General features: G+C 34.4%; 1 protein-coding gene across 7 annotated transcripts in view; it reads right to left on the reverse strand.

The window, feature by feature from the left end:
• zc3h18 (zinc finger CCCH-type containing 18) overlaps positions 1-16,514 on the reverse strand; it is a 43,783-nt gene that overhangs the window by 17,732 nt on the left and 9,537 nt on the right. For 6 of the 7 annotated variants that reach the window (XM_023350982.1, XM_023350994.1, XM_014471867.2 and 3 more), the window contains exons 6-10: positions 15,672-15,814; positions 13,751-13,780; positions 12,251-12,365; positions 10,929-11,197; positions 3,531-3,713 (exon numbers count right to left, since the gene is read on the reverse strand). In XM_023350982.1, the coding sequence (XP_023206750.1) occupies positions 3,531-3,713; positions 10,929-11,197; positions 12,251-12,365; positions 13,751-13,780; positions 15,672-15,814 (740 nt within the window). The remainder of the gene's footprint in view (positions 1-3,530; positions 3,714-10,928; positions 11,198-12,250; positions 12,366-13,750; positions 13,781-15,671; positions 15,815-16,514) is intronic. The other variant, XM_023351003.1, reaches the window with a different exon arrangement.

Raw genomic sequence — 16,514 nt, forward strand, 5'->3', positions numbered from 1 at the left:
GCCAATGAATTTCTGGTCATTGAGTCAAAGTTCTGAAAACTTAGATTTTCCCAAGGTGAGACACAAAATGACTCTAGTCTCAACAGCAGAACCAATCGAGTTCATCAACATTTATACAGAATTTATAGTTAAATGAAATTAAAACCAAAAGTCATCATCAATAAAAAAGGCAAAATATATTGAAGGGTTGATGAAAAATTGACTACCAAGTCAAACTCTGTTTACTACCAACATGAATTGGAGCTCATTTAATTTACTACCTCTTTCCACTACCCTGTGGAAACACTGAATTTAGAATAAGGCTGGAACATAAAATGTGGAAAAATGAAGTCCTGTGAATATTTTCCAAATGCCGTGTATACATATCAGAGGTCGCACTACTTTTCTGTTATCCGTCATTTGACCGACAGCATAAAAAAAAAACAAAAAAACGGTCATGTTCTATTTCTACCCGTCAAATTATAATCATATTAACATTAGGCTACTTAGCCACATTTTTATACGCTTTGGTTAATATTCACCTAGTTGAACCGTGAATCCAGATCCCATCACACATAAAGCAGATGAACGCATCTAATTTTTTCTCCGTAGTGAAAAAAAACACTGACTGTGGCCCCAATAATTTATAATAAATGAAATTAAGCGACTCCACTTAAATTACAAGAGACCTCACCTGCAGGGGTCTGAACGCACAGCCACACAACGTCCTCCTGATCCGCATCTGCAGAGAAATCTGCGCTGGTTCATTGGTCAGTTGGATCTGTCTGATCCAAACCGATCAATTGAACTCTACGAGCTTTTTACCCTTTGCGCGGTCCAGGAGGGTAATGTCTTCAGCTCCATTTGTTAAAACCACAGGGTGAGTTCAGTTTAATTATTTGCAGCGGTGGAGCCCGCATTGGTTGTGCAGCCGCAGCTCCCGGTTAGAAAGACGCATTTAGTTCAGTGTTCATGAGATTAAATTCAGAAAGAAATTTTTATTGATTGATTTTAGTTGCCTTTCCGATTAACTCTTTGCGTAAAGTCTTTAATGTCTGCCCATGTGCACCAGTCAGGGGTTTTAATTATAACCTGTCAAATGACCGACAGCCTTCAAATTTTCCCGTCGTTTAAAACAAACAAACAAAAAAACCCCCCCAGAAAATATTCTGTTAACGCAACCTCTGATATATATAGAATTTTAATAAAAGAGGAAGACATGGTTGAATTAGTGCAAGTGAGAAATTTATCTGGACCCTGACTGGTGCGTGTTCGTCACAGAGAGAGAACCTGGGGGAACAAACAGTGTCTGTTTTTCAAACATCGCTCTGCAGCACCGACCTGAAGGTAAATGTCTGAGCAGTCTGTGTCCAGGATGTGTGGGGTCTGTGGTAGAAACCCACATGGAAGTACACAACATGCAAAATGTAAAATTTGCATAGTACATCCCCTTAAAATCCAAGTGAGAACTCTGAACTCAGTTATTAATTTTACACTAGTGCTGCAGCTAATGATTAATTTAGTAATTGATTATTCTAGTGAATAATCATAAAACATTCCGAAGATTTTTCTTTTAATCACTTACACCTATTTTGTACAGAATTATCACATGCAAATAAGCATTCAAATTTATTTTTTAAAACAGAAAATAAAGATTTTATTGCCTAAGATGCATCCTTCAGCGTCTGCTTGGACGTTAGTGGCAAAGGATGCATCTGCAGCTAATAAAAATTATTTTAGCGTGAAATTTGAATAATTGATTAATTACAATTAATCTGTCCAGTTTTGTGCAGCCCGTTTTTAGAGGAATGCGTCCTCTGCATACATTTGAGCTAAATGTAATTGGCAACATTCTGGTAAATTCTCACTAAAAACATCACCTCACAAGCTAATAGAGTCAGACTGAAACTAAAACTAAAGATTTCCATGCTTTAAAAATAAATATATGATTTTATATATTTAATGAGTGTCAGTTTTTCTTTGACATTCGGCCAGTTAATGAACCTCAATCTTCACCAAGTCCAGAGTCTTTTGTTTTCTATTATGTAAATATTATAGACAACAATCCATATTTCTAAGCAAGAACAAAAACCTAAAAGGATTTTTTGACATGCTACATGTTGAATAAATGCCAAAATAATAGCAAAGTCATATAAGCTGTGCTTATGTGCACTTAAACAAATGAAGTTTAAACATGCTTTCACTTTCTGGTAAAATAACAACTGATATTGGAAGTTTGCATACAGCTTTAAATCAATAAACTGTTGCTATCAACAAAAAACTAGAACCTTTCCACTACTTTAAAGAGTTCCCAGGGAACATTTAATATATCTTAATTGCTAGGTGCTGAATGAATTTCTCCTCATCTGCTTCCTCATTAGTTTCAAGCTACCATATAATTATATTAGAATGAAGCAATGTACCGTTTGTGGGATTCACGCTCAGTGAGGCGCACGGCTTTTATTGCTTTATGGCTGACGTTCAGTTTTTTTTTGTTTTTCTTCCAAAGAAGAAGAGCAGATGAACAGTAAATTTCAGTAAGCGGAAACCAGGAGCAGAAACATTGCTTTCATGTTTATTTTGTTGGAATGTCGTTTTCTCTACAGGTGCAGCATTCCTCTGGAGGAAAACGTGTACTACGAGAACGCCACACAGCGCCTATTGTTTGAATAAAAAAACCTTCAATTTTAGTGACCTAAAAATGCAGCTTTCAAATTTAGCGGGGGAAAAAAATCATTAGTTCTTCAGAAGCCATCTTGAGCAGGTAAATGTCCGTAAATCCTGTTCAACAAGTACGACAGATCCGACTGTTGGAGAGGAAATGACACAATCACAAGTACACAAAAGCATCAGAATAAAATGCTTGATGCTTTTTAAATGCTTGGGCTGTTAGGGAAACTGACATGAAGACATCTTCCTTTAACCTTGCACCAGGGCGCAGCGTGTGTACTTTGGAAGAAGGAAGGGAAAGTTGGAAAGACTTCCGATGAATATGGTTGCAAACTGAAATGTTTCAACTTGTCAAGCTGGAATCCCCTCCTAAACGTCTCAGTTTTTAAACACTAAAAATAAAGCCATGACAATATTTTCTGATTAGGTCTGAAAAATCTTTTGCTGGATGATGAATTGTTTTGGTGTATCTGATTGTAATTGAGTAAATGTATTTGATTACTACTTTGGGACCAAAGTTGCAACATTTGTTACATTTCCAGCGTCTCTTTCTCACTGTACTGTGTTAAATGAATCAAACCCTTTGAGCATTCTGTATCGCTCCTCACCTGCATCAAGAACCACTGAAGGAAACATGAATACCTCTAAAGAAGACACTGAGCACAACTTCCTTCTTCACAAAATTTAAATAAAAATGGAGTAGCATCAGATTTCAGCAGTTTTATGATTTCTCTTTTCTGATCATGAGTCATTTCTCCTGCTAGCGCCAACTAACCTAGCATGTTTGTCTTGGTTGTTCTTACCCAGAATGTCCTCCTACTGTCTATTTAGATGACACAAACATTTCTCAATGAACTAAATCCGACTAGATGAGTTCCTACCTGGATGAGTTGGACAGAGAGACGGAGGAGCCTGAGGGGCGATGGCGGCGGCGGCCTCGGGGCGGGGAACCCATGGCGGCCCGTCTCCTGGGAGATTTGGACCGTCGCCACGGGTCCTTCCACTCGTCTGGTCGCCTCATGAGGGGAAGCATCTCCTTCTTGGAGGGAGGCTCCATCAGCCTGCTGAGAAAAATGGATCATCTGTTGGTTTTTGCAGAAGAGCCAGTAAGGTCTGTAATGTGAAAGAAACGTTGACCAACATATTTGACGTGTATCAATGATGTCACTCATCAAAACGGTTGTTTCTGGTTTTCTCAATTGTTGACTGTGTGCCGTCTTTTATGACTTTATGTTTTTGGCAGTTAATCTCAAAGTGTAATTTGAAAAATAATTGTTTTTAGATCATTTTTTAAATCCTGAATGTCAAATAACCAACTTTCAACATTTTACTTTTAATTTATTCAAATTTTGAACAATGTTGGACAGAATTGATAATTTTCTAATATTTTGTGATATTGTTGGGAGGGATTATGTAATTTCTGCAAAGGTTGGGCCATTAATCGAATCAAAGATTTAATTTTTAGAAATCTGGATCTTTTTTCACAATGCATTCCTTGGGTTTCCATAGTTCAGAGTGATATCAGCCATCTTGTTTTACAGCTTCTTTTATCTGGATTTTGAATTCAGTTCAACTCCATAACCAAATATAAAAGATGAAGCTAGTATTTTTTTTAAATTTAATTACAACTATAAAGTCATAACACCATAATGAAGTCACAATATTAGGAGAATAAAGTAGTAATTTTATGAAAACTCTTACACGAAATATAAAACACTAGAATGAGAAATATTTAGCATCTTGTGAAGTTATATTTTGGTGTCAGTTTTACAGATAAAGTAATAATTCACCTTTTAATATACAAGCATCAAAATTGTTAGTAGCAACTCTATGAAATGATCGCACAAACTTCTGTATTTTGAAGAAAATCCTTCGAACTGAACTAAATAAGTTGTTTTTTCATTAAGAATTTTTTGCTCATAATTTTAATACATTATGAAAATTATGAGCAATATTTAATTTTTTTGTTTAATTGTGAGAATACAGTCATATTAGCAGAATAAATATGCAGGTCTACTAGAAATATGCAGTTCTAGTAGACCTGCATATTTATTCTGCTAATATGACTGTATTCTCACAATTAAACAAAAAAATTATTGCTTGGCATTAATACTCTATCATTAAACTTATAAAATGAATGATTTAAATAAAATGTTTTAGGTAGTTTCTGTTATTTTTAGGAAAGAAAGAGAAAACAGATTAAGATCAAAAATTGGATTTGCTATGAAAAAACAGAGAACTTATATCTGAGTCCGATCGCACAGCCTCCGTTTCTGCACAGATAAAAGCTTTATACATTCTAGATTAATAGCTAGCTTAAAATTTTTTTTTAAAATTTAGATCCTACTAATTAGTAGCTTGAGGACTTTATAAAGACAAAATAAATGCTCATTAAAAAGCTGAAATCTGCTCCAAAAACATAAAAAGTAGGAGGTTTGCAGCCTCAGCGGAGTTTCCATCATTTCCCATTTTTCACCTTTAATGAAAGCAGACACAAAAGTTTTTTTTTGTTTCTGTTTAGTCATATCAAACAGCAGATCAACAACATTAGTTTAATCGCTGATTACAAAAGAGTATTTCATAGATTAAAGGATTTGTGTGAATAATAACATAGAGGCTACAGTGAAACTATCTCTTGATGATTATCTATGCAGGCTCACATAAATGACCTGATTAAGCAAAGTTGAGCCAGACGGGGAAAATCAGAGCCACTTGTTGTAAAAGGTCAGATGTGTCCAAATAGTGAGGGAATTTTACACCCCATTGTTGTTTGTAATTAAATTCAAATATCAACAGAAAGAAAAAGTAAAACATGCAGCTTATTTCTCTGCATATTTACAGGTTTCACAGAAACAATTTATATATTCAAACTCAAAAAGTTTTTTTTTTTTGAAGATGATCACAGAGTGTTGTAAATAAAAGGCGCTTCCTGCTAAAAGCACAAATTTTCTGAGCTGAAACCTGTGAAACGGTTGGAAAGCGAAGGGCACAAAGGCCAACACACCTTTCTTTGTGTTTGCACGTGCTCCGTAAAAGCGGCCGCTTTATTCCTGTTTCTTTTTCTTTTTTCTCTTTACACACACCTCCAGGTTTGTTCTCTGCAAACTGATTCACACTCTTGAGTTACTCAATGCAGAACATTTTGCAATAATGGAATAACAATCGTGCCATAGAAAGTGAGCAGGCGGTTCAGTTTGTACTCAGATGATTTTGTTGCATCATAGCAGATGCAGAAACGCCGAAGCAAGAGATTTAGATAAAGAAAATAAAGAGTGAAGGCAAAAACGTATTAATTTGTGCTAAAATATTAGTCGTACAGAACTGTACAGAGTGCAGGACTAGTAGGAAGAATTAAGGTCAGCCGGGAAATGAAAAAGATCATAACTAGAATTAATTGGAATGCTGGTGCAATTAAATTTAAATTACCTTAGATTTTTTGGAAAATGCCTTGAGACGATGTTTGTTGTGAATTTCCAATATATAAATAGACTGAATAAAAAGACTATAAACCCCTTGCATGTAATTGTTTACGTCTGAAATATATATATATATATATATATATATATATATATATATATATATATATTTATATATATATATATATATATATATATATATAACATTTCAAATATCCAAAATAAATTAACAAAAACAATAGGAGCAACAAATAAAATTTAATAAACTAAATTGTCCTTTAGGACTGGTTGAGACCAAAGCACCGACTGAAGACTTTAGTCGTCAGGTTTTTGGTAGAAACAGAGAATAGAAAAAAATCATAAGTCATGGAAATGATTGAGCTAAAATTTATCATGCAGTTAATTGATGTATTGCTTATTGCAACCAGAGTTGGACAGTAACTACTTACATTTACCTGAGTAACTTTTTTGAAAAATGTACTTTTAGGAGTGTCTTTACTACGCTGTACTTTTTACTTTTATTTGAGTAATTTTATTATGAAGTATTTCTTCTCTTACTTGACTAAAATGTCTGGATTTTCTGCCCATTGAATGAAAAACAAATATGTTTTAACTAAATATTCACCAGACACAGACACACACCTGCAGCTTTTGTTAAAAGTTTTTTATTGAAAGAAACTGATTTGGAAAAATTTTCTTTTGCCTGGTTTTGTTAGTTTTTGTTACTTATGTGAGTTATTGTGAGTTTTGTCCTTAAAATACCAAAATTTACACCTATCTTTATATTTTGGTTCATCTGATGATGTAATTTTTAAATATTAAATGATTGATAATTTGATCAGTTACTCAGTACTTGAGTAGACGTTTTACTCTTACTTGAGTAATTTCTTGGATGGCAACTTTTTACTTTTACTTGAATAAAAATGTTGAATGCTACTCTTACTTGAGTACAGTTTCTGGATACTCTGCCCACCTCTGATTGCGACAGACCAACATTTGACTTGACGATTCTGGCCCACATGACTAACAGTTTGGACGCCACTAATCTTGTCCCTCAAACAACAAACAACAGAGACAGATGGCGCGGGGGTTTGAACCAGCAACCCACCAGTTACGAGACAAAAAGAAAGCAGTGACCGGAATTTTCCTGCTTGCGCTATCGGCATTTAATTTTCCAAATATAGCATCAAGAGCCAGGAACTATTCTTGAGTGTCTAAAATAAATATTTGCAGGAGGAAATGAACCGTAAATGAACCGAGGGGATATTCCTACGAAATAACACTGTCTAGTGCTAAAGAAGCTCAGAAAAATTTCGTTTACGTTACGATTGCTGAATAAATCTACTATGTAAACTCTACAACCAGAACACACCTTAAGTTACATCACCATAATGAGTAACTGGTCACTTTGCATGCAATTGTGTACGTTCGTAGCCTGGAGTGACTGAGTTCACAGACGTGATGCAAGAGCAAACAAGCCGGCTAAAAATAGAACCACAACACTGGAGATATTTTTAGATCCTTATCTACTCCCGTTTTCTGTTCAAGAAGGACTGAAGAAAGGAAGGAAGCAGGATGTATAAAACCACACAGTGTAATGTAACTTAATGTTTGAAGACTTTATTAAAAAATCCTGACGGGACTCGTAGAAAAATGTGTGAAAGAAAGCGGGGTTATACTACAGTTTAGTTTTATTTCGATTTGACTTTTTGACTGATTTGATTAGTTTTTAGATTGTTTACTAGATTTTGTTTATTAGTTATGAAATAGTTTTTGTTTAGTTTTTATCAGTGATCACTGCAAAAATAATAAATCTTATCAGTATTTTAAGTATTTTTGGTCCAGTTTCTAGTGTAAATATCTTAATACACTTAAATTAGGATAAAACAAACTTAGAAGTAACTTTTGATATGAGCTTGTTTTAAGTCAATAATTCCTTAATATTGATGAAAAAGTTCAGTTCTATTGTTTTTTTTTTTTAACTTTGGTTAATTTTTAGGTGCAGAATTAAAAAAGTGAAAGTATTGTATTTGTAATTATGCATGAGTCAACTGGGTAATCAATAAAAAAACCAGAAGATACAATTTTCATAAACTGTATTCAGTTAATGTTGAAGAACCAACTGACTGGAGTTTTCTCTCAACTTGTGCTGCTGTCATTTTTCTGGACTTTCGTAATTTGCCGACATCTGACATAAATTGTTTGTGTTTAAAAAGATCTATTTCACGTCAGTTTGAAAAGCCGATAAACGGATTCATAAACGGGAAAACGAAAGATTATGTCTGTGATTTCAGTATGTTTTAGTTAGCTTTGTAAAAGTATGATGTATCATACTTTTACAAGCATTATGTAAAACATAATAGGTTTGTACTTTGAGTGAAAAGCCGCCACTGAGGGAAACGCTACATGTTATTCCATTTATGTGTTCAGTTATCATCAAATTAATGAGAATTTCTCCAGGCCTGTCTGGATGATTAAAGCTTCACTCTTTCATGTGTGGATTAGATATGATGATAGATGATGATTCATTTCCCTTCCTGTGTTTATTTTCACAGCAGATCACTGACGTTTCACTGCAGGTTGTTGTTTTGTACTATTGTTAGCATTTTTTCATGTGCAATCAGCATGACTAACAAGTCGTTACTCCCAAGTGTGCGAAATAACTGAGGGTGACACTAACTGGAGGTGTAACCCATAGTTTAGACCAGGCGTGTCAAAAGTGTGGCACATGGGCCACTTATTGGTCTCTGAATGATTTTGTGCGGCCCTGACTAACTTAAATATTGTGCCACAACAGGCAACTCATAAGGATTTTTGAAAGGTGACGCACAGCAAAAATGTGAGCTCCTTTTTCAATAAGATGTGTATATATATTTTTTTCTTTTAATTTTAGCAGGTATTTTTTATTAGCATTTTTGTTTTCCTATTCTCTAATATTCCTGGATAAACCTATCATCACAAATGTTTTGGCTGAATGGCTTTTAAAGATAAATCCATTATTTGTACAGATTATGGTGATGTTTTTTCTACAAGGAATAAAAACATGACATTTAAAATTGGAATATTACCTCAGACCATTAAGAAAAAACATATTTAATGCAAAATGTGGGCTTAATAAGTATATTTAATACTTATACAAAGGTTATTTTCAAACTTTTACTTTTAGCCTAATAAACAGGCCTCAGGTGAACTCTCATTCTAATTTATTAAATTTGACTATTTGACTCTAACATGAATAACACATCAAATAATAATAAAAAATCTGACTACTTTATTTCTTGCATTAAATTATCAAATGTTTGCTTTGAAAAAATATATTTGAGGCCCATTGAAAACGTCTAACTTAACAATTTCAACCTACAGGTTGTTAAAAAGTCTTACATTTATTAAATTTTAAGTCTTATTTCTCCAAACTCAATCACCAACCCTCTACCGTGTTTGTGCTAATATGCTGTGTGGGTTCAGTTAAAAGCTTTTTTTTATAAAAAAGTGACTCTCATTCAACCATTGCCAGTGGTTGTTTACTTTTCTGACGATAGAATCGCTCTGCTGACTTACAGTAAGAGGATTAAAGACTAAAGAGTCAAAACAGTGTCTCATTGTTTTTGCATGTGTAGATTTGTTTTTGATATTGTGCAATGTTCCCAAGTTTCCCCGTCAGTCTAAAGAAGCCCAAAAACAATGATGACGATCCTTCAACAGCTGTAAACACACGAGCCGACGTCAGTGTTTTGACGTTAAAACTGGTTTTTGAAATTACTGCAATTGTTGTCTCACTTAGTCGCATACAGAGAAATGTGACTTAGACAGAGTCTAAGACAGAGTCCCCATTAGATTGTATTCAGTTATTGTTGAAGACAGAGATAAATAAATAAATTTAAAAAAGCGATTGTTTTCATGTATTTGCATGTACTGTCTGGATCAGGTCAATGCTTGTGCAAAGTTCAGCTAATAAACGCGACATCTTCTTGTTTCCAAGCTTATTATTACCTAAAAACAACGAAATAACAAAAACTGAAATTGAGAAAATATTTTTAACTGAAATGAATAAAAGCAGTAATTAATGGGGGAAAATCATACTTTTAGCTTCGTAAAAGTATGACACATCATACTTAGATGTACAAGTACAAATCATAGATTACAAACCAGCGTTCTGAAAACTCTGTTCATTCCCAAAATGAACAGCTGTTGCTTCCTCCATTGATTGGTTCATGTTAAATTCTCTCGCTGCTGCTCTGTTCCCATGTTCTACTGCGTGACTGATCGCCTTGAGCTTAAACTCTGCGTCGTAAGTGTGTCTCTTAATAGGAGCCATTTTGGGGTCATTACACAAAACCCAGCCTGCACCGCGCGCTTCTTCTTCTACGGGGGAAAATGAAGTCGGCGGCTGCTTACCGTAGTTGCGAGACCTGTTGTGGCTCAATATTGGTCCATATATAAGGCGCACCGGATTATAAGGCGCACTGTCGGCTTTTGAGAAAATTGAAGGTTTTTAGGTGCGCCTTATTGTGCGGAAAATACGGTACCTCCTGTGCTGTTGGTGAATTAAAGCACTTTTTAACGAGCCTCGTTTATTTATTCCTATCCATTATAATTGCAAATAAAATGTGATATTATTATTACTTGGCTATAAAACTATGGAACTGAAAATCAGATTTAATCTGTGCTTCTCATTTTAGGAAACATCAAATTAAAGGAAGATGACTAAGATGACATAAGCAACAGTCACAAGGCAGGAATATTTTTATACTGATGTCAATGATTTAACAGCTGGTAATAATAAATCTGGCTGTGTAACAGATTGCTACATTGTATCATTTTTTGATTTTTTATCTAATGTCATACGAAGGGAAAAGTCCTTACTTTGGCGGCGGGCCGAGCGGGGAGCGCGGCTTCAGTTTGTCCTCCTCTTTCTTTTCCCGGGCGTCGCGAGGAGGACGCATCCTCGGCTTCTCCTTCTCGTTGCGTTTCAACCGGTCTTTCTCCCACTCCTCTTTCCGTCGAATCCTCTCCTTCTCGCGTTCACGCTCTCTTTCCCTCTCCCGCTGCTGCCGCCGCTCCCTCTCGCGGTGATCTCTCTCCCGCTCCCGGTCTCGGTGGCGCTCCCGGAGGTCACGCTCACGGTCACGCTCCTGCAGAAATGGTAGTAACAGACAAATACATTCCAACTTGTGGTGATTTACATCATCGTGTGGAGTAGCATTAGCATTCTGGAAAGATTAAGTTAGTGCTGGCTTTTTAATCTTAATAAGCTAAAAAGCTAATGTTAGCTTAAAGTCTACCATTATATTTACTTATACTAGTCAAGTTCATTTGCATGGAACATCAATGTTAGGTAACATTAACTTAATCTATTCTGTAACTTTACCTTTTGAGTCAAAATTAGCTAAAAAGTTAATATTAGCTTAAATGTTACCATTATTTTGGCTTACACAAGCATGATGGCTAAGATTAACTCAGTTAATTTAATGTTGTTTGTTTTTACGTTAAACAGACAATACATTTTATTTGCTTACAAATAAAATGTATTATTCAGTAAGTTAACTTTAGCTTTTGAGTCAAAATGATCTGAAAAGCTAATTTAGATTAAAAGCTATCATTATTAAGTTGCTGTATACCAGCATGTTGAGTAATATTAATTTAATTCAGTAAGGTGACCTTAGTTTTGAGTTAAAATCAGTTAAAAACTAATGTTAGCTTGAATGCTATCATTCTCACTCCTTGTCTTTTTTTGTTTTTAGCTGGATCAAGTCAGGAATATAAAGCTCCATTTACTGATCTTTATTCCTTTAGCAGAGCAACTGTAAGAAGATGAAAACAAACATGAAGAAGAAGCAGGTGACTGTAGACTAAAACCACCCAGTAATGCCAGGTGATGAACTGTAAAAATACATTTTGTGGGCAACTAAATGTTCATCTGTGAATCAGGGCTTCAGCTGGAAGGTTTGCATCCTGCTGAATAGGAGGAGGATCTAAACCCTGCCTGTAATGAAATCTGGAAGTGGTGTCAGATAACAATGCGAGACTTCCTTGTACATTTTCCGCATTTGTCAACCATGTATTCATTTATGTAATTAAATAAACTGGACACGCATGTTTTGACATCGATAGAATAAACAAACAACTGATACCGTGGCTGGATAAGCCTTGATTTATGCAGAGAAACGTTGAGTGGCGATACTCACAGCAAAGTGGTAAGGAAGAGGTGCTTCTGTGTACTGAACCCTGAAGTTCTCATACTGACCCCCCCTCCATAAGGCCTCCATTTCGTAGTCGTAGTACGGGTCAACATATGGCTCACTGTGGACAGAAGCAATATTCAGAAACTGGGTGATACTTTCAAAATGTCTCTATAAAAAATAAAAAATATATAATTCCTCCTTTAATATCTCAAATTATCATGAAAGAATTTCTACTAAGAAAAAATAAATCAACAGAATTGTGATAAAAAAGTTTCTGTTGATCACAGTCAGTTTGACTTCTGTAAAGGCAGCCATTTTGAACCTTTGCTGCTCTGGAGAATGTAGTTGCTTGCAAACACTGCAAAGACGCACGGCATATCTACGGCTGCAACTTTTTGCAATCAATTATCCAGACGATTAATTGTATATAAAAAAATTAGCTACAGATTCTACAGATTTTAATTTTAAGGAGACGGGATTAGAAAAATTGTGTCTTCAGTCAGAGGCTTCTTCAAACTCACTGTAATACAGACTGCTACAGCAGATCTTTCCTGCCAACATCACCATCTACAATAACTGTTTAAAGAATTTGAATTAATAAGTTACAACATTTAATCTTCCTATGGGATCAATAAAGTATTTTTAAGCTTAAATTATTAATCAATTATTTAAATAATTGTTAACTAATTTAGTAATAGATTAATCATTAACTGGAGTATACAGACTCTAAAAAAGGCTATTTTCCAAAAGAACAGTCAGGGCAAGTGACATTTTTAGATTAATCTGGTTCAAATTCTGTAAAAATAAAATCAGGTGTTGACATTAAAAGCATTTTTAAGCTGTAGATGCATCCTTTCCTACAAATGATTAAACAAATGCTAAAGAAAAGCTGTGTTGTTGCACTTTTTCTTATAAAAAAATTTTTATCTCTGTTTTTATTGCATTTCTGATGTTGTACAAAACGAGTTTAAGTGGTTAATATACCGATGTATATTAATATACAAATACATGCGATATATTGGTATCACCGTTGGTACCGTCTGATGTTAGTAATTTTGTCACATATCAGCGTCGGTCCAATAAGTAAACCTGAGTCAATATTAAAAAAGAAAGAATTATTTCATGTTGCGTGTTTATTAACTGAAGCAGTAAAACATGTGGTTGTAGAAATGTAGGAAAATGCATAAAATATGGGTAAATATCGATTATTGCAAACCTGCAATATTAATATCGGATGTCAGTATTGGCCAAAATGTTCACATCGGTGCATTCCCGTCAGTAATGACCTCAGAGAAACAAACGTTGCTGCCTATCGATCCATGAAGGGTTGAAACGTCATTTTCTAATATGTACAGTAGATGTCATCCATCCTAAATCCTAATCGTTGCTTATTGAGGACTTTTGGATAAAAACTTTTAAAAATGTCTGACTTACTGAAAGTTACTGAGGGTTTTAACGATGTAAAGTAACAGATTAATATTTCTGAGGATGATTTAAACTTACCCGTATACCGGTTCTCTGAAGTCCATTTCCCTGAAAGAAGTAAAAGAGTCATGTGAGTACATTTAATTTAAGTATTTCTGCATTAAAGGGAACACTGCGTTTTACTTTCTATTTTTGTTTTGGGATATTTTTGGATTGGAAATATGAGAAAAGATGAAGAAGTAAAGGTTAAACTCAATAAACTCCAGTCAAAATGAGCTGATTAAAAACTCCATTATCTGTAGCAGTCATTGGAAAAAGAAAGTACACCCTCTTTCATTTCTGCAGGGTTTTCTGCATCAGAACATAATTATATAGCCTCATTAAAATTTAACATCAAGTATACAAAAACACCCAACAGAAGCCAGACTGTTGTTCATTATGCAAATGAAGAAGAAAGCAGTGAATAATAAACTAAGTAACTAAGTTGTTGTGAATGTTGTGAACTCTTTTTCATTTTAATACCTCAGTTTTGTTTTTTGTTTATTTTTGTTGCTGTTATTTGATCTCTTATCCACTTATTTTGTACATCAATGCTTCTTTTTGTTAGTCTGTAATGTTTGTTCTATATACATTAATTAGTGATTTTTTTTTAAATCATAGAATATTATTGAATTTTCACAACAAATACTCATTAGAAGTACCAGAAATATTTTTATTGTCTTATCTTCTTTTTTAACATAATTTTCCATTATATCTTAGGAGAAAATACATCTACTCTTTCCATAAAAACTTTTCGTAATTTTTTTATTTAAAATCCTAAAAATAAAAATAAAATTTGCTCTTGTAGCCATTTATTAAAAACACTAAATAGTTGTATTTTTGCAGAAGGTCATTTAACGTTTCTGTCTCTAAACGAGTTTTATTTAGATGGACAGAGCAAATATGGCTCCAATCTTGGATTGGAAAGATTGCAAACACTTGGACTAGGCCACTGTGACACATTTGTGTTCCGCTGGTGATCATGTTTGGACTGATATATTGTTTTTGGACCCTTTAGGTTAGATTTAAATCACAACAGATATCAATGGAATAACAATTAGTAACAGATAAAAAATAGTTTATCCTTTATTTATTTAGTTATTTATTATTTGGTATGGTATGTACTTTTTATTTACTTTCTTTCTCTCCCTCTGTTTTCCACTTCTATCCCCAAAATATCTAATGCTAGGTTAATCAAGCAATATTAGAGAAAAGGAAAATATTAATGCAAATCAGAAATTGACTGCCCAGATTTAAAGAAAGTATATTCTAACCCACATATGTTAAACAACTTAATTGTTTTTGTTTTGACACCAGTTGATAATGTTCTGTGTTTTGAATGTATCCATTTTAATGTATGCCTACTTATTTATTATTATTATTTTTGGTTGGTTGGTCATTTTATTTTTGTTGCTGTTATTTATTCTCTTATAATTATTACTATTGTATATACAATAATTGATGAATAAAAAAATAATAAGTTTAATCACTTTAGAACTTTATACCCAATATTTATTAAGACCTGTGTTTTGTTTTGTCTGCTTGATTAATTTATTTTTCTTGCCGTTATTCGTTTGTATTTGTTTATTTTGTAGATTAATATGCCCTGTTTTTGCTTTTTGTCAGTCCGTAATGTTTGTTGTATATACAATAAGTGGTGAATAACAAAACATATAAAACATTAGAATTTAATAAATACAAAATATTTTGTATTTATGACCTGACTCATAAAACTTATGTTTGGATTAGACACTGGACATTCCTTTTTAAAATCAGAACTGTTCTTATCTTTTGTTCCTCTCTCAATAAACTGTTGCAGTCGTTTTTTTAAAAAAAGTTTTAAAACTTTTTAAAGTTGCTGACGTCTGCACTGATCAAAAGAACATGCATCGAGACGTTTGTGTTTTGTGCCGCTGGGGGCTGAAACGAGCGTGAAGCGCCGAGCGTGAGCAGGCCGTACTCTCGGATAATCCTGTAGCTCCGTTCTCTGAAGAACTCGTTCTCTTTGTCAAACTCTCTCTCGTCCTCGCCGATCGTCACGTTGAAGCGTTTCTCCTCAAAGTCGGGCTCCTGCTCCTTCCGGATGGTGGCCTTCTTCAGCACCTGCCAAAAATGCAAACACAGACACCTGTGTGAGATATGGCGATACCTGTTCGTCCAGGTATGGCAATAATATGGGTGTGAAAACTCTGAGGTCATGCAGACAGAACTGATTCATTAGTTTCAGTCCAACAAGTCTTTGCTGCTTAACAGAAAAAGATTATTTGTGTTTTTATCTGTGTAGCAGGGAATCTACAGGTTTCAGTAAGTCTAAGATTTTTAATGCCTTCCTAGTGTCATCTTGAATTAAATTTAAGACCAAACTATAAAGTAGTACTGCAACTAACAATTACTTTGGTTAGTGATTATTCTGATGATTAATCGGATAAAAAACCCTAAAACAAAAAAACCCCGGCACATTGAGCAGAGTTTTTAGTTAAGCCTTTTTATGCAGTATTAGAAATACATTAAAAGATGGAAATAAACAACTATATCTTTTTTAAAGTAAGAAAATAAATATTGTGACGCCCCTGCGGTGCTGTCCTATGTGTGGGCTGTATAGTGCAGGCTGCTTTTCCATTAGGTCCTTGATTATGGGAGGTGCCTCCCAGACCTGGATGGTATATAAGGAGCGCCGTTCCATCAATTGGTGTGTGTGGCTGGCTGACAACAGAAGCAGACGAGATCCGGACTCAGAGGCGGCGCTGACACCTTGTGTTTTTTAATAAATGCCTCGCAAGGGGTTAAAAACCGTTGGGTTTGC

The sequence above is a fragment of the Xiphophorus maculatus genome, chromosome 2 (assembly GCF_002775205.1).
Source record: "Xiphophorus maculatus strain JP 163 A chromosome 2, X_maculatus-5.0-male, whole genome shotgun sequence".
Lineage (NCBI taxonomy): Eukaryota > Metazoa > Chordata > Actinopteri > Cyprinodontiformes > Poeciliidae > Xiphophorus > Xiphophorus maculatus.